The following is a 19,392-nucleotide window of genomic DNA, read 5'->3' on the forward strand; positions in this document are numbered from 1 at the left end:
CCCTCAGGCCAGAATGCAGACAGTTGACATTCTCACATTTTCCACATGGAAGGAGGAGACACCCACCCTTGGGACAGACAATGGGTGAGAGGTCTCAGCACATGCCTGCAGGGGAACTCAGCATGCCTGCAACTCAGCTCAAGTTGCTTCAACATGGATCTCTCAGAGTTCAGGTGTGTTCTCTAACACTGGGGCCATCTCTTGGAATTATTGCTCAAACTCTTCAGCTTCATATAAATTACCTAATACTGACTCATTTAAGCAGAGGGATCTACACCCAACTGACTGCTGTGGTCTGCTCTGATCCAGGAGATTCTTCCAACAACCAGTGGAGACCATTTCAGTAGAATTATTATTAACAGAACCTTTCACATGTCACTCTTAAAGCATTGTTCTTTGATGAGAAAAACATCAGTAAAAACATTTACAATCAGCTCTATTACTTGGTCACCAGGTGGTACAGATGAGAACGTACTTCAAAATTCAGGTTCATAATAGAGGTGAAAGGAGCATAATTGTCTGTGTGCCCTTGGTCTGCTGGCATACATTGCCACTGCCTAGCTCAGACATGCATGGGGTTCAAGAGGATTGAATTGCCTTTATATATGTGTTTACTCCCATGACTTTGGGCATATTTGACTGGTGTCCATCAAACTAGAGAAAGTGCTTGCTGGGAGAGCAAAGCCTTGGCTCCCCTGGCCAGGCTGACTAAACAGTTGCACAGCTGGAAATAAGAGACTCCACAAAGAAATTTGGAATAGCTTTTTTTTCCCATATAAAGGGAGAAGAGAATAACCATAAATCAAAAGACAGGCCAGCCTAGATCCTGCTGTTTGCTCAAAGGTGTGCTCCAAAACTCAGTACGGAATCAAATATTCAGAAAAAAATTGGAGGTCCAAAGCTCAAATGAATGAAAAGGCATTAATAAAGACTGAAAGAAACCAAGGTAGAAAAGTCCTCAAATTAACTTTACCTTTTTCTAGTCAACAGCTTCTCAATTCAAGTATGCTGAACTATGTATTTAATGTCTCAACATTTTATCATATATGTGCAAGTTTCATATAATTGCAAGGAAAGGTGCTAAAATGAAATCAAAACAAAACTCAGACTTGGAAAATAATTATGCTTTACCAGTAAACCATACTGATAATGTCAGTTACAATGAATCATATAAAGGAAAACCATGTGTTCTTTATATAGCACGAGGATCTCTAAATTACAGTACCTTTCAGGTTGAAACCTCGGCACTGAGTCAGAGGGTTTCCATGTCTCACATCTTGTCTACGGCTCCTCCTGCAATATTTTGTAAAAACAAAATATTATTCCAAGATAGCTACACTGAAAATAACCACTTTTTTTATTTGTGGATTTGCTGTGTTTTGTTTCTTTTACTAGATCAAATGTTAGGGATAATTAATGACCTACTGTGAGTGTGGTTTACTCTTGGCAGGCTTGTTGGTGTGAAGATACTGTTTAGGTGAAGCAGCATCTGTTGAAGCTTATAGAACAGGTGCAGTTTTTGTAGGTAAAGCAGTTGTGCCGTGGAGGCTTAGGGATGGAAGGATCAGAGGTGATAAATGAAAGAGACCTCTGTTCACTCACAATACCCAGCATTCAAAGCCAGAACCTCCAGAGGAAACTCTTCATAAAGGCAAGCAGCTAACAATGAGATGCACAAGATTCATACTGCTCATATCTGACACACCAGCACAAAACTATGACAAAGGGCACGTTCCCAACCTCAATTTCACCTGGTAAGTGAAGCTCACCAGAAGCTCCAAGCACTTTATTTTTGGTGCCTGTAGCCACCTTCGTAGCAGAGTGACTGAAGCATTCATCCAGAGTGGTGGAGAGCTAAGATTCTATTCTGTCTTCTACTTGAAGAGATGTGACTATTTCCAAAATATAACAAAACTCATCAAGTACTAGGATACTTCTAAGTAGGGAATTTAATATATATTATGGATGACAGATGTAAAATCACAATTCTGTGGCAAACTTTCTGGGGAGCTTACTGGGAATACTGGCATTTCAGTCCTCCTCAGCTAGCAAGTCATAGCTCATGAATTCAGTGCATGAAAAGCTGGTGCACTATTTTTTTTAAATTATTATTAAGATATGTTACTTTTATGGCTAAATATTGTGTAAGGTAGGACAGTATTTATCAAGTTCAAGAAAAAAAATATATTGGTTGTTGCAATGGGATATTAAATAACTGTATTCTGAACCATGCACTGAGGACTTGAGGATCAGAAACCATAAAAAAACCCTGGAGCTCCAGTACTACAGAGGGAAGGATGACACATCTATGGCTACATTATACCAGGTAGTGCACAAACACAGAGTGCTCATAATCCCCTGTCATCTGATCCCATGCATTGTTTGAAAGGGAAATATTTGAACAGTGATGTTTCAGAGGAGTAATTACTGAAATTCCAAGTAAAGTTTTTATGTTTACCATCAAAATGATTTCATTTTATGCCTTGGGGTCTTAACCCTTGTGAACTATTTACACGAGTCAAGGGAGGTCATGAAGAATTTCTGAGTGAATGTCAGAGTTCTTGTGCTACCATGAGCTGCTCCAAACTGTCAGAGATGGCACATTGCTTGCATTAAGCAGTTCTGTGAATGAGAACTTAGCACTTAGATATTGATTTTTAAAAAAAAGTGGCAGTTAGAAAATAAAGGTAATATCCATAAGGTGTTTTGGGGTAAATTGAAGTTGCATGAGGAACTGCAGTAATTCACAGGAGACAGAAGTGTCAAAAGAAGCAAATAAGCAAATTCATACAGCAGAAACTACTGTCTAGACAATGGGATTTGGATCTAGTTACCAATGTTTTCTCCTTCATAATTTGCCTTGTTAGATAAAGAGACAACTCATTTCCTTCACATATGAAAACCAGACTTTTTTCCATACAGTTAGAGGTGTTTATTTTGGTTTGACATAAGGAGAAAATTGCAAACAAAATATCAGCATGAAAGCAAGCCCCAGTGGAAATAACCCTGGTGGGTGTATATAATGGGGATGGCAAACAGGAAACTGCACAGGCTGGGTGTACCTGACTGCTCCTTGTACCTTCTGGCAGCTCTGTTACTGTAGGAGTTAGGTGGGCTGAGACTTGGGGATTTTTCTTTTCATTCCTCCCCCATATTCTGACCTTTGTTCCATGGAAGAAAACAATGAGTTGGCAGACTGGTGGCTGAATGTTCTCAATGAAAGCAGTTAACAGCCCCACGTACTCTACCAATTGCTACGAGGCCAGTTTGGGCTTTACCTGGCAATCTCAGGTAAGGAATGAGTCAAGAAAACTTTGCAATAACAAAAAAAATTGTCCAGGGGATGACATTATTATCAGCAGATCCAAGCTTTGCCTCTTTCTGTAAACTGTCTCCCTCTGTGAAGGAATAGGAACAAAACCCAGTGACCGTAAGTGGCCTTCTGCACCTGCAGCTCAGGTGCAGACACTGAGCACAGTCACAGCCTTTAGGTTGGATATCAAGAAAAGTTCTTCATCCAGAAGGTGGCTAGGCACTGGAACAGGCTCCCCAAGGAAGTGGTCACAGCACCAAGCCTTGAAGTGTTTGGGTAATGCTCTCAGGCACATGGTGTGATTCCTGGAGTGTCCTCTGCAGGGCCAGGAGGTGCACTCAATGGTCCCAGTTTCCATCTCAGCATATTTCATGATTCTATGATTCTAGAATATGCTACCTAAACCTCTTCTGGCACAACTTGAGGCTGTTTCCTCTTGTCCTTTTGCTCGTCACCTGGGAGAAGAGTCCAACCCCTGAAGGCTCCCACCTCCTTCCAGGTAGTTGTAGAGAGCATACATCTGAAAGATTTGTCCCCTCTGCAGTAACACTTCATTGTGTATTCTGTAGCTTTGTTTGTATAAGAAGTGAAATCTTATTAAGACAAGAGCTCACTACAGCCTTCTGCTATTAAATATTTCCCCTGGGAGGAGGAAAGAGACTCCTGTTTTGCATAAGATTATGAGATGGACTATTAGTTCTGTTGCAAATTAAACAGAAATTGCTTTCCCTGTCTGCTTTAATAAACCTCATGTCAAAAAGCCCAAATCTGCAGGCATTACATGGAAATCACATTTGCCTAAAATTTTCCTGAAAATAATTCTTCTCACTTAGGAGCAAATGAGGAACAAAAAAATATAAATGAGTTTATTCCTCAGACAGCCTGAGAGATCTTTTGCTGTATTTAGGGCTATCATAATTACATCCATAATAAGTAATTGAATTTAAATGAAGGGAACAAATGTCTCACTGATTTTGTGTATGTGAGACAGAAAGATTAATATTTATGATTAAGAGCCATTTCTTTCCTTTTCTTTCTTTTTCCATCCATTATTTTAAATATGAAAAGCCAAGCTCTTTACCATACACTCCTGCAGCATACAGTCCTAGGTGATGAATATCTACAAGCACAACAGCTATGGGGGTATTGTTTGTACATGCTGATGAAAGGAATGACATCCCACTTCTCCATCACATCAAAACCCTCAGAATGAAAGCCATCTTCCCTTGCAAACTTCACTGGGCTGCTTAACACTGCTCACCTTTTTCCAGTGGGATAAAACCTGGAGCAGGAGTTGCCATCCCAGGCGCAGTAGGGATCTCGGGCTAGGCAGCAGTCAGCACAGGCGGTCCCGTAGATGTGGCAGCGATGCAAGGAAACCTGGGTGACCCCTTCATCTGAGCTCACATACAACTGTTGCTGCAGGAGGAAATGGGAGGATTTAGTTCAGATGTGGAGGAGTTTCACCCAAGACCTGGCTAACACACCCAAAAAACCTTTCAATTAATTTTGGAATTAACTCAAGGCCAAGAGTGGAGCCAAAATATATCTAAAGTCAAGATCAACAGCAATCTCCCAGGTGAACAGGCCTATATTATTTCCACCTTCCTGCTAGAAAACACCTAGAAACACTGGGGAATGTTAATGGTTTTTTGGACATTGAGTGTCATTGTTCTGTTCTGGGGCAGACAGGCTGACTTAATATTGCTCAGATTTGAGAACTTGGTTCTTATTCAGTGAGGATTATTGGCTCAAGCCTTTGAACTAAGTATTTTCTCTGCACACAGTCACTTTAATAAATATTATGCAGAGTTCCTAGTTGGATCCTCCATTGCATACATTTCCAAGATGTAAAACCTAGAGATTACGTTGAGGCTTATGGCCAGATTCTGATAGCATTATATACCTGGAAAAATAAGCTAAGAGAACTTTCACAATAAATCAGAGCTTTTGCAAGAGAAGTTCAAAGGGTGTAGATCATTACCAAAACCTGGGCCAAAACGACTGTTTTACTCAATAAACAATTAATCATTCTAAAAAATATAAATTTATATTGAACAAAAACCCCTTGAAATTCCTTTGATCTTCTTGTCAAAGAAAAAGAAAAGCATACTGAAATCGACTTAGTGAGTAATATTTACTTAGTAGTAGCTTTGTAAAGTATTGAGCAACATCTTGCTTGCAAAATCACAGAATACGCATTTTCAGCTTTGTGTTAAGCATTTAATCAGAAATCCTCTCAGCTGTTTTCATCATTCTTATTGCCATTGTTTATTACTACTAAACAAACACGCACAATTGCACCATGGATCCAACAGCCCCAAACACCGCCTTTTTACACTGATCAGACAGACTTCCAAGGAAAAATTTCTATTTGCGACTTCAGAGAAAAAAACAGGGTGGGTGAATTTCCTCTCTAAATATTTTTTTTGATTCCTTAATTATAAATCAAAACAAGAAATCTGACACTTCCAGTTAATTAGAAATGATACATAATTAATAGAAATTGTTTTATCTTAGTGCAAGGGCATATAAACGGCTCATGCAAACGTCAGTCAAGTTTTCTGTACTCATTATGGAAAACTTTCCTATATTTAGTGTGCTCCACAAGAACTGATATTCTAACATCTAAGTCAATTTGCTTCTCAATTAATAAGCACTAAGCAGGCATTCCATTTTGCCTTACCTTTTTAGATGAAATCTTCATTGATGTTATAGGAGAATTACTCTGAAAGACAGAGTAACAAATCATTGTCAAGAACTTTGTCCCAAAATTAACATTTAAAAGTTGCTAAAACCTAAGTCATATCTAAGAAAATGATGCATGTTTATACCCGGAAAAGAGAGCACTCACTCCTACTAAGTACTGTTATTTTCAGAACTAAACAAATGAGACGTAAACAATTAATGTCTCACAAAATATATTGCTGAAACTCAACCACATTATTATTACATGTATCTAAAAGGTTTTTGTATACTTATAATTAACCTGCATCTGTGCTATCTCAGAAATAGAAGAGCCATTACTTTAACTTTGTAATAGGAAATGTTTTTTGTTTAATGATGATGATAAGGAAAAAATCATAAAATAGCTCATTAATATTTACCACATGATCCAGATAAGAATACAGTCATTTTCTTACAAATTATTTACAGTGCATACAGTTTGGTTACCATGCAGCATGTAAATTGAGATTGTCAATGACCAGATTATTTTAAAATGGCATGAGTGTTCTTGAATGTTTCTTTCCCAGAGACAGTACTGTACACTACTGTGTGTCATCAGAGCAGTCTATTAATGTCTTTGTCCAAATCAAATATTAAAGAGCTGGAAAAGGAGTTGTTACTTTCCTTGCCTTAAGTCATTATGCTCATCCAAACAAGTGATAAAATCGATGGTAATAAAAATGTTCAGCGTTTTTTTACGGTTCAGCATTTGCTCAGTCACAAAGGAAAGCCATAACAGTGGGTTAGGATTAATTGCAGATGACCACAACACAGCAGGGAGGTCAGGACCAGAAAATCTGGCTGTGAGTCATGTGAATTGGCAAAGGTTTGGAGAAGTTTAGAGCTGCTTCATGAACTGTTTGGAGTCTGCAGGTCAAATGCAACACTGGATCTGATGCCACATTCTCCGTTCCTTGTTTACTCTAGAAGAGGATCTCTTCTTTGCTACCCTTGATATTAACTAGCACAGGGCCCATGATTTCATCCCTGCTCTCTTGGAGAGATTCATCCAAACACCATGATGCCACACAGATTGTAACAGCAGAAGTTATGATACCATGGTTTTTAGGGTTCAGGATAAAAAGGTCTGTGGGCAGAGACCCAGAAACTAGGTTTAGGCTAAGATGCCTCTCAGCCCACCTATCCTTGTGCTATATTAATTTATGTTTCAGTAAATGGAATCTGCACTTTCTTGGTGAAGAGTGTGAATTTTAAATAATATCACTCACATATATCTTTTTTAGCAGGAAGTCTTCAACAAAAGCCTAGAAAGACTAGCTATGCCTCTAAGAGTGTTAACACAGATGCCTTTCTGTGTTTTCCTTTTCTTAAGGAAACTATTAATGCTGTCTCAATAAAGAAACTTAAATTTTCTTTTTTGTATTCTGTTAATGAAATAGAGAAAAGGCCATGACAAAATCCTTAACTAAGCTTATAGACACATAATACCACTTGCCCTGAGACTACTGTTTAATGAATAGCCCATCCAAATATTTGAGAGGGATTTTTCAACATGAGGGTGAACATTTTCTTTAGGGTATTACAACTGTTACATTCCAGAGTGATTGACAGAGGCTATTCCTTTATCTCCCTGTAATTTTTGTGTTTCTTTTCAGCTTATGTTCTTTTAAACTTGTAGCTTTCTTGGATCCAGAGGCATGTGACTTTGAAGAACAGGAGTTAAGCAAAAACAACACTAATTTGATTTCATTTTGCAACTGAGAACTAGGAAGATCTTCAGATAATCAAAGTACAGAAATCTGAAATTCCAACCATACACAGCAACAGCCTCTATAGTGATGCCAAGGATAAAAGTCTCCTTCTGGAAGCCTTTAGAACATGACCTCCTAAAAAACTGATTATCAAAATCCTTCTAGCCAGTATATCAACATAAAAATTAGGCAACTGAAATATAGGAGAAGAAAAGGGCTTCAGCTAGCTCTAGCCTTCGTAACAGTCAACATTTTGTAATCTTTATGTGGTTATCAAACTGACAGCATGCACATTTACTTGATCTTTTACCAAATCATGGTTGCCCTTGCCAATGTCTGTTAGAACAAAGTGTTTGTGTGAACATACACACTGGAAAAACAAAAGGAGAAAGCCAAACCTGAAAAACCTCCATCTCTTCCAAAATGAGTTCTCCACTTGCAGAGAAGTTGGTGGGTAGGACAACAACTTTTTGTACGGTTCCTTGATCTGCAACAGGTGAGAACAAGTGAGACCATGTAACACAGAGAGGGAGAAATAAAAAAATTACAATTTTTTTCATTAATTATAAAAGGAAACCATTGAAGCAAGCACTTTGACACAGAGAAAGGTAAGAAATGCTTAGTAATTTCTACAGTTTGGAGTCAGTAAGAATGATGAGATGATTCTTTATACAGCAATACTATCGCAGTATTATTCCCATATATGAACATAAGTCATGATAAGGTTGAAGTTATTACCATTACTGTTACCATTCTATACAAAGAGATCAATCAAAATCAGTATATTCTGTTGCTGTACAGACACACAAAAGCAGAATTTATCCTAATAATCTTAAAGTAAAACACAATATAAACAGGTAAAAGGGAGCTACTGCAGGATGTGATATATTCATACCTGATAATAAAATGCTAGGATAACTGATGATATGAAAGGTAAACCTTTCAAAGATTAACTCTATCTAGACCTAAACACACTAAGATGAAAGCTTTTTTAAATGAAATTAAACCAATAATCAAGTACATTATATATTGGTAGGAGTTAATATTTTGCTCTGTAAGATAAAAAGAAAAAGCAAGGCAAAGATATTTCAGCTATTGTATCATGGTTTCCCTCTCAAAATCCAGCTCCAAGCCTCACAAATCCACTCAGAACAAAGGAGTAAGCAGAAATATGTGGCAATGACAGTGTTTTTGCAGGGTAGATGTGATGAGTGAGACCAAAGGGGAATTTGTGATTAGTTTTCCAAATTTCTTTTGTGGAAAGAATATGTGTGATGAAGGGGTCCATCTGTGAAGGCTCTTACAGGCTGAGACAGCCACTGAAGTATTTCTGATGTGGCAGAAAAGGCAGACTGTGGGATAATCACAAGAACAAGCATTTTAACTTGGAAAAAGCACATAGAATTCCTCTTACCTGAAAGACCTAGAAACTAGACTGAGTAGAATAAATCTATCTGCTCAATACTGATTCTGAGGAATGAGAACACATGGTACAGGTTCTGTTCAGCCTTCAAATTTTTAAGAGCAATGCAGAGTTGTGCAGTTGATAGAACATTAGCACAGCACAAACCAGCAAGTATCTACATTTATTAGGAAATTTTAGTTTCCTGTTTGGCAAATTATAATGAAGACATTGTAAACTGAAAAAGTTCAATTTTATTTTTGTTTTAAGCTCAGTGACTAAATTCTATAGCTAGAGCTGCGGGGTAAGATGATTACTGTAAATAATTTACATCTCCTTATTTCACTCAAGGAAGCCAGACACCACCACCACCACTACTACTACTACTACTACTACTACTACTACTACTACTAGTACTAGTACTACTACTAGTACTACTACTACTACTACTACTTGTTGTTGTTGCTATTATTATTACTACAAAAAAAGGCTTAAGGCCAGAATATTGATATTTAATCACTTGCCTCCACACAGAGAGCACATTGCCATATTTTGTCTTTTAAAAAAAAAGAAGGAAAAGAAAAACTGAAAGCTGACAAGACTTAAAAATGTGTAGCTATCAAGGTAACATGCTCAGGGCATGTTAGACATGAATTTTTCATGAGAATTTTCCACAGAGATATTTATTCTCATTATACAACAGCATGATAAAACAGTTCCTTCTGAAGAAACTTCACTGAAACCAAATCTTGTGATAGCACAGCTGTGGTCTAGCCTGGGTGCCAGTATTAGCTAAGTTATGAGAACCTGAGAGAGATTTACCAACTGCCAGGACCCAGAGAAGTGTTAAACTGCTGCAGATGCCTCCCTCAGAGGAAAGGAGAAAGGGCTTGTGTGTATTTCCTCTCCTACTCAAGGGAATAACCCACTCACACACGTACATGGCTTCAGTCCAGTCTACCCCTGCTTCTTTGCATTCTTTTATCAATTCTCTCTCTCTAACTTAGACTCTAGCTTACAAAATAATCAGAAGTGCAGGAAGGAATTGCAGCCATTCGTGGTGTTCTTTTGAAGCTGCCTGCAAAGTGTCAAGTACCTGTGACCCTGACACACAGGGCACTAAGCATGTTGACAGTGACCTTACCTGCAAAGGAATGTAAGGCTGCTGAGCCCCTGAAGAACCGGTTTATGTCAATGATCCATTAGCACATGCCACACATTTAAAATTCCTACATTGTCTTGAGTCCTCAAACACTGCCCCAGACTGAAATCAGAACTTGAAGGGAGATTTTATCCTGGGCATGGGCACAGAAAATACCGATAATGTCTGACGCCAAGTCCCTGTGTCCTAATAACCTCTCCTATTTGTAAAGCAGGCTCCTATCTGCCTTTTTGTCACACCCCAGAAGAACACACAGACTGAAGGACTGTTTACCTTACTATTCATTCCCTTTGACTCAGGATTTTACCATTTGCTTTGACTCAGTATTGTACCATGATGGACAAATACTTGTAGAAAGGAATGTTCCATTGTTTTAAAGGAGACTTAATACAATGTTTAAAATAAATATTCAAGGAGGCAACAGAAAGCTATTGATTAAATAAAATTTCTTAGAGCAAGGGATTCTATTATTCTGTACATATATATCTCTCTATATACACCTATATATAAACACTTCCAAAATACACAGCTTATAGTCTATATCTCTCCCATTTCTTCTAAAAACAGTCTTGCTACTGTAGTCCAGCCTTTTCCTTAATAAATGAAAAGCAAATATTTGCCCCCAAACCCCACTTTTTATTTCTTTCTCAGCAGCACTGCTGTCTCCACTATAAACACAAACTTGTATCTGACAAATCAAGTCACATGTGTCCACATAGAAAGCTTATGGTGAATTTGAGTTTTGTTGAAAATCTTGTTTGATTATTTCTGCTAATAGAAAAAAAGTGAACTAAATTCCCTGAGTCAGAGGAAAGGATGAAGCACTGTGCACTGCAGGACATCTATGAAAAGCAGTGCCTGAGCTGTTTCTTAGTGTATTTCACCATAGATGATATTTTATGCTGTAAATCAGGCATAAGAGATCATCAAACAAGTGCAGGTGAAATTTTTTCAAGTTTGGTCATTGTATGAGATTAGAAGGCAATCCTCTAAAATTCATAAAATTGAGCAACATGGTTTCCTTTGCCATTTACTTGTTCCTTCCAGAAATCCACTTGAAAACAGTTCTCCATTGCTATGATTTTACACAGTCATGAAAAAGCTACTATGTCTCCAGAATATCAATCTGCCACTAGAAATGAAGAGGCAGATTTTTGCTCTCCACTTTCTACACTGGGAGCTGTCTGCAGCCTTGCATCAGCTCAGCAGTCTGTGTGTCAAGGGGAGATGGACAAACAAAAGGGAATCTCCCTCAAGCTGACAGCAAGAGGACAAAAGTGACTTAAAATGCTTTTCCATTTAAACCTGCTTCACAAATGCAGGTGTCCCAGATTGACATCAAAGACAATGACACTGAGATCACATTCCCTCTGAGAGGACTGAGAAACTGGGAACAGCAAGGGAGGAAAGTGCAGGCTTAAAAAAAAGGTGTAGAATGTATTCAGAGTGGGAAATAAATGAAGAAGGAAGGCATTCCAATAAATGGAATGGAAGCATAAGAGGGAAATCATCATCATCATTATAATTATAATAATATTTCTTGAAATGCAAGACATGATTCTGGACTGATATTAATCAGCTAAGCTTCATCAATACCAGTTAGACTGTGCCTGATTACATTAATTCCTGGTCTGCCTGACCATGGGCAATGGAAAAAGCAAAGCTTAATGAAAAGACATGAAAAATAGAGAGGTTTTTGGCTGAATCAGAAGGTCTCAGTATAAAATTAATTTTCTGAATTTTGACTAGTTTTTATTTCCCCAGTTCTAAGTGAACACTGCAGCTGTCAGTAATGTGAGCCTCAAAGAGAGCTGGGACCCATTTACCCCTGAGCCACATCACATGGACAAATTGAACTACAAATAAAACTCCCAAATTTTCCACATCATAAAAAAATGACTGCAATAGGCACCAACTACTACTCTCATATGAGTTTTGAGAGGCTTCCTTCAGTAATCCCCACCCCTATGTGTCTGATGCTGTTGGAGACCCTCTAAAAACTTTTTCTCCATGTTTTTACCTGTCAGTTTAATGGCAGCTAATTATTTCTGGTCTCTTATCTGAGTTGAACCTGATGTATACAAATAACCTTACAAAGAAAAAAGAAAGCAAAAAGTTCATAGAATGTTAGAAATCTGTCTGTTTGAGAAAATGTTGAGGCTCAGCAGAGCACCTGAGAGGGTGGCAGGTTAGCAGTCAGGGCTGACAGCCACGTTCTCACGCTCTGTGTCTGCTGTAATTCAGAGCTCCCACCACAGCCACCAACCTTTCTGTGCTCTGTTCACTCATCTGTCAAATGGGGGCAATTTTTTTCCAGCTCATAATATCTCTGTGAAACTTCATAAAATTCAAGCTGCATCAAAGAACAAAAGGACAGATACAAATGCTCACACTTGAGGGTGAAGTTTTTGTATAACTCCAGCTCAGTCAATCTTTTGGGTCACAGTGTGAGCTTGCTTGAATAAAACCTGAACAGGGGAAATGAAGCAGGTAGAGGTACACCCTCTCAACTTACATATCACCTTCAAAGTATGTGAAAAAGCTTTGGATGAACAGGTCAACAAGAGGTTATGAATGACTCAGGCACTAAGACCACGAGGAAGAAGGAAATCGTGTCGGATGCCTGTTGTGCCACTGTTGTGTAACATCATCTCCTCAAGCTTACAGTCACAAAGCTGCAGCCAGGAAAACTATGGGAGGCAAGCTTGCTCTTTTGACCAGATTTATCTCTTGGTTAGAATCTGTAGATCATTTGGCTATGGCATTACTGGAGGCTACTGTTGTCAGCAAGGGTTAGTTTTCCAAAAAGACAGCCATCATACAACACTATGAAAATGAGTATTACAAACTTATGCTCTGGAAGCACTTAATGCATCTAGACTTTGAAAACAAATGTTTCATCAGAGAAGAAAAGATAATGAGAAACATTGATCAGCCTCATGCCACATCAGATGCATGTGGCTGACATTATTCATCTCAATAAGCCACACTGAAGTCTGTAGTGTCTTTTTATGACAGTAACTTAGATCTCTTTCCAGAAAAACATATCATATCTTGATAGCATGAAGCTGAAAAAAATCCCATTGGTGTCCACAGTTGTTTAATGTACCCAAGTTTGACCCAGACATTTAAATATTTTTGTAACACCAGGAGCAATAAAAAAACCCTGTGAATAATCTTTTGGTGGTGCAATCTGTGTGTACTTTGACCAAAGGCTTTCGTGCTGCAAGCAGTAGGTGGCATGCTTAATAAATGAATATTAATCTCACAAATATGTTCTCATGGTGTTTTACTGCTGTCTTAAAACTCAGATAGAAAACAATCTACCAAAGGATGAACACAAAATATTGAAATCTCAGGTTCTTTAGATCTAACTGAAATGAGCAAACAAATTACACTACAACTCTAGGGTGAATCCAAAAAACTCAAGGCTGAGTCCTGTCCCATCACAGAAATGGAATAATTGAAACAGAATTCTAATCCCAAATTCTTGAATTGAATATGTTATTTCTCATTGCATAGGGAAAAAATACCATCAGAATTATTCTAGTCAAATATGTAAATGAGTGATTATATTCTTTCCAAGTAAATTATCTCTTGGGTTTCTGTTTGGGAAGACAAGGTAGGTAGACAACACTTCTCTTGCAGCACGGCTCTCTACCAGTCCAGACTTGCTCCTTACTCCAAGTCAGCTCATGCCAGTCAGGGGTGAAGAGATCCCTTAGTAGGGACCAAACAAATCTAGCAAGCTTTGTGAAGTGCTTTGGGAGTCTTGGTGTTTAAAAGCAGAGGAAAAATGGGAGATTGTAATAATTTGAAAAGCATGGAATGCCACATGAACAATGTCTGTTCCTGGGATTTATTTTGTTTGCTATGCAGGTTAGCAAGGGATAAAAACCAATGCATTAACTCTGGGTATGGAGCAGCCCCTGTGAGCACAGCACTTCTGCCTGGGGGAGCAAAGGGAACACTACATTTAGTTCACACCAAGGTGAAAAAATTACAGAGCTGCCTATGCCCTCCTGTGCCATGGCTACATGATGGAAACCACTGGGGCTGTCGGAGCTCTGTACTTCTGTTATTCCTCACTTGCATTCAGGAACTGATTTATTACTAAGGCTATAGAGGAGGAAGAGAGGAAAAGCTAAACATTTTGTGTGCTTTGCATCTGGCAAGACATAAAACACTCTGATTTCAAGCATGAGACAGGTCACTGACAGTGACAGACATGGCTGGAAATATCTCAGTTCAGCAGCAGTAACTCATCATTTGAGCTGAGTGTAATTGTCACCAGGTGTCAAGTCCCATTGCCTCTGGCTGTGGGGCTCCAGGCTCACAAGGAAATTATCACATGAAATTCTCCTATACAATGTGGTTTTTGCATTTGCTGGGATGAACTGACACCAAAGCAAATCCCCTCTGCATTCCTTTTGACACTTAATATCTCTATCAAATCCTCCTGAGTCTAACAGAAAGCAGAGAATAAAGAAAACAAGTTTCTCCTCTCAGTGCCTGAAACTTGATCACTTTTATTTTTAAAGGGCTGAGAAATGCAGTAACTTGCATTGCACCGATTTCTTTGGAGGAAGACCTTGGAAGGCATTAATGTCCTGTGCCCTGCTCAGGAAGAATAATGCCTGCCCTCCATCTCACTAGAAAGCAGAAAATGATCCTTGTCCCCAGTGTAATGAAGAAGATAAAGCAATGAATATAAAGTATCAAGAGCTGCACTTTCTGTATGTGGTCCATGAAGGGTCCTGTGCTGGTACACAGAGGAGATTAATGTAAGAACAACCTGAGCTATGTTTAGTTTTTCACAGCTCAGGTGTGTGTATGAGGCCTACTGATCACCTAAAAACAGTCAGATGGTCATCAAAGGATAAAATGAAATTACCTATGTTTACCTCTTGCAGAGTTATTAAAATGCTTACTACCAAATTGTGATTTCAAGGACATTTCAGCTTTTCAATAGTTTTCCAGGTTTAACTATCATTGCTACATTAACAATCTATATGGTCTGGGAACTTATGTCTCAATCGTTTCCACTAAGCTTTAGTAGAATTTGCCTCCAAATAACATTGGGTGCTTACAGAACATTTTAAAACAATGGCACCACAATACAGTGGAAAAAAAATAAAATGTTGATTTGAAAGATCTGTACTAGCCTACCAGTCAAGGAAGAAAACTTATAGTAAAGTAAAACTTTTCTTTTACCAAGTTTTCTTGTGCAGTTGTATAACAAGAGCAGGATGCTCTCTATCAACACTTCTGATATTTCTATAGTAGAAGAATTCTGCAGGAAAGAAGAAAAAATATCCTAACAGCTAACAAAGTCAAAATTGTATCTGCATTAATTAAACTAAAGAGAAAATGTGGGTTTATGTTAGTGGTGAGGAGAGGGAAAGGAGAGGAAGAACCCACCTTGTAGAAAAATCTGTCCTATTTAGGTTAATTTAGTATTTTCCAACAGCTGCAGATAGGAGAGAGTCAAGAATACCTTAAAACTCATTAATCAATTTCCAACCAGGAAAACAAAAATATCCAGATCAAAAACTTACTAAATTCTCTGAATAAGGCCCTGACTATGTCTTATCAGATACTAAGCATTCACTCTGCATCAGATGGAGACTTGGTAAATGTTTGGTGGAAAAACATGGAATCATAGAATTGTTTAGGTTGGGGAAGACCTGAAGGAACACCATTTGGAACCAGCCACAGCTGGATGTAGCTCCATTCCCCTCCACTCTCTGGGCCCAGCTCTCCAGCCAGTTTTATCCCAGTGAACAGTGCTCCCATCCAGACCACGATCAGCTGGTTTCTCCAGGACAATGCTGTGGGAAATGGTGTCAAAGGCTTCACTAAAGTCCAGGCAGACAACACCCAGAGCCTTTCCCTCATCCCCTGGGTGGGTCAGTCAGTGACAGAAAGAGCTCAGGCAGGACCTGCCTTTCACAAACCCATGCTGGCTGGGTCTGATCCCCTGGTAGTCCTGCACACACCATGTGATGGCACTCAAGATGATCTGCTCCATAAGCTTCCCCAGCCATGAGGTCAGCATGACAGGTCTGTAGTTCCCCACATCCTCCTTGGGGCCCTCCTTGTAGATGGGTATCACATAACTTCCAATCAGCTGGGTCCTCCCCAGTTTGCAGGACTGCTGCTAATGATGGAAAGTGGCTTGGAGAGCACTCTGCCAGCTCCCTCAGTATCCTTGGGTGGATCCCATCCAACCCCAAGGACCTGTGTGTATCTAAGAGGTGTAGCAGGTCACTGACCACTTCTCCTTGGATTATGGAAGCTTCACTCTGCTTCTTATTCCTGTCTTCCAACTCAAGGGCTGGGAGCCTGAAGAACTGGTCTTGCTACTAAAGACTGAGGCAAAGAAGGCATTAAGTACTTCAGCCTTTTCATTGTTTCCAGTAAAGGATGGAAATTCTCCCTAACTCTCTTTTTGCTGCTAATTTATTTATAGAAACATTTTTATTGCCTTTTACAGCAGTAACCAGATTGAGTTCTTGCTGGGCTTTAGCCCTTCTCATTTTCTCCATCCATAACCAAACATGAATTAAGTGTTTTTGTTTTCCTTTCACTGAACTGCAGAAACCTGTAGCCTGTAGAAGACATCTGGTGCAGTCCCATACTCAAAGCAAGTGCTATAAGAGCAGGCTGCTCAATGCTGTGTTTGTTGGACTTTGAACCTTTTGAGTCTCTGAAGATGGAGAATTCATAACCTCTCTGGATCCTTTTTCCACTGTTTGATCATGGTGATGGCAAAACCTTTTTCCTTTATTAGCACTGTCCCACACTGCAACTTGTGTGAAATCCCTCACCTTGGCACTGAGCACCTTGAGAAGAGTCCTCATCTGTTTTTTTCCCCACTAGGCAGTTGTACCCACCCATTTGATAGCTGTCAACAGCATTAAGGTCTCTCCTTAGCTTTCCCTGAATAAACCCATTTTCTCAGCTTTTTCTCATGCATCACATCATACAGTGCCTGAACTGATCTTGCTCCATTAGGTCAATGTTTACTTTGTACTGGTGAGCCCACAGCTGGGCACAGTACTTAAAACAGGAGCCAAATACAGGAAAAAAGTCCTTTCCATCAACTTGTTTGCTGGATACACTTCTGCACACAGAGCACAATGTGCAGTTGGCCTCCTTTGGCACATAGGCACGCTGCTGACTTTGATAGTTGGAGAGGTTTTTCTAAGAAGAGTGAAGAGAGTTACTTTTAATCATTTCCCCATAGAAGCCTGACATTCTTAAGAGATTTTTTTAGCACCAGCTTCCTAAATCTAATAGAACAATATGGTTATTCCCAGCCCCTTGTGAGTTTGTTGGCAGACACAGTTATTCTACAAGCAGAAAACAATCAGGGCCCCAATAATATGTGAACCATAAAAGCAATGCAAGCCATCTCTGTAATCATTTTCTGATGTTCAGACATATATTTGTTCTCCTAGAGTTCTTGTCCTTTGTTCTACTTGAAAGTAAAAAAAAGTAAAAAAGATTAGCCTTTGTGCCTATTGACCTCTAATGCCCTGTTAAACCAGTGGGAGTTTCAGATGTGAGTGAGTCCTAGCGTCTAGTCAGAGTACCACTCTACTTGTCTGCTTCAATCTAAAGGGTGTGATTCATATCAGAATATCTTAAAAAATCTAAATTTATCAGTACAAGAACCACTTAACTTGTTCCCTGCAGACTTCAGACACATAACACCAGATTCAAATTTGATGCAAGTAAAAGCAAAATATAGGTTATATTAGACAGAAATTTTCTTAGAATATTTGGATCAAGTTCTCTGTGTCCACTACTGCTAGGACTCCAACCATTTGTTTCTTTTTCTCTGCTAAGTATTTACATATTACTACTGTTTTCTGGAGGAGTTGTTTCAGCCTTTGTAACATCTTGATCAGATTGTGTTTTTCTTCAGAAGCAGCTTACAGCATATATCAAATAATGATGATGAGCATATAAAAAAATTATAATGCTAGATTTTGGTATTTTTTTTCTAAAATCTAATGTTGAATCATATTGCAGACAACCACACTCAAGAGAAGTATTATAATTTAGATCCAATAAAATATATACCAGTGTTGTTTTTTGTCTCATAATTAAGATCAATACATTGTACCTCTTGCACATAATGACACCCATAGTAAAAAGAAAAATACACAGAAAGTAAAGAGGATTCATGGATTTCTATAACATTTCTGTCGATTGCAAACATTTAAACAAATATTTCTGAAAGCTATGAATTGTAAAAAGCAGAGTTGATTGCAAAACTGCAACAGAGGAAAATGAATGCTGCCAAATTTGTCTTACCTGTTCCAAGAAACAAGACGTGGTATCTCCCATCAGCAGCATTCACTCGATCCACAGCAATCTTTGTATACTTGTAGTCAGCTCCTATCCTGATGATTAATGGCCTCTTGTGTATTGGGTAAATGGGATTAAACATCAAAGGGTGGTTCCTAATGAAGGTCACAACATCGTCTGGAAACTCTTTGGTTGTCCGCACATTGGGCGTGAAGGCTCCTCCCGGACACTGCAAGAAACAGGCACAGCAATGATGAACAGTACTTATCATCTTTCAGAGAGTTTTCATCTCCAGATCGCTTACAAATATGGACAGATGACAAAGGAAATTCCCCCCCAAAAAAAGCACTTCAGACTTGGGCTAAAACTTACTATATTCCAGTAAGGGGAATGAAGTGTTGAATAGCTACACTTTGAACTCTCATCACTTCTGATAAAACAAACCAAACTGTATTTTTGCACTTTCAAAATCCATCTTGATGGCAAAGATCTGTACTTCTGAACCTATTTCTACATGTTTTATGCTTCTAAACTGCTGGTTGAAAAAAAAAACCAAAAATCCAAGAGATTGGTATGGGAAGATACCAAACTTACTTATCTCTTTTTTTACAGAATTAGTTCAAAGGCAGAAAACAAAATCTCATACTTAATTGCAATTTGGGCAATATTCCTCTTATCATTTTGTTGATTATAAGATGATGAAAGGGCCTGCGACTCATCTTCATTTGAAAGAGAAATAATATGGAGTTGAGGAGGG

General features: G+C 38.7%; 1 protein-coding gene across 1 annotated transcript in view; it reads right to left on the reverse strand.

Annotated features, from left to right (window-relative positions):
* The window catches only part of SEMA3C (semaphorin 3C), a 118,355-nt gene that overhangs the window by 7,293 nt on the left and 91,670 nt on the right, over positions 1-19,392 (reverse strand). The window contains exons 12-16 of the mRNA XM_071424018.1: positions 18,642-18,864; positions 8,151-8,239; positions 6,000-6,041; positions 4,575-4,732; positions 1,226-1,293 (exon numbers count right to left, since the gene is read on the reverse strand). Coding sequence (XP_071280119.1) covers positions 1,226-1,293; positions 4,575-4,732; positions 6,000-6,041; positions 8,151-8,239; positions 18,642-18,864 — 580 coding nt within the window. The remainder of the gene's footprint in view (positions 1-1,225; positions 1,294-4,574; positions 4,733-5,999; positions 6,042-8,150; positions 8,240-18,641; positions 18,865-19,392) is intronic.

This window comes from Agelaius tricolor, unplaced genomic scaffold, assembly GCF_023055355.1.
Source record: "Agelaius tricolor isolate 1412-34295 unplaced genomic scaffold, bAgeTri1.0.p SCAF_3, whole genome shotgun sequence".
NCBI lineage: Eukaryota > Metazoa > Chordata > Aves > Passeriformes > Icteridae > Agelaius > Agelaius tricolor.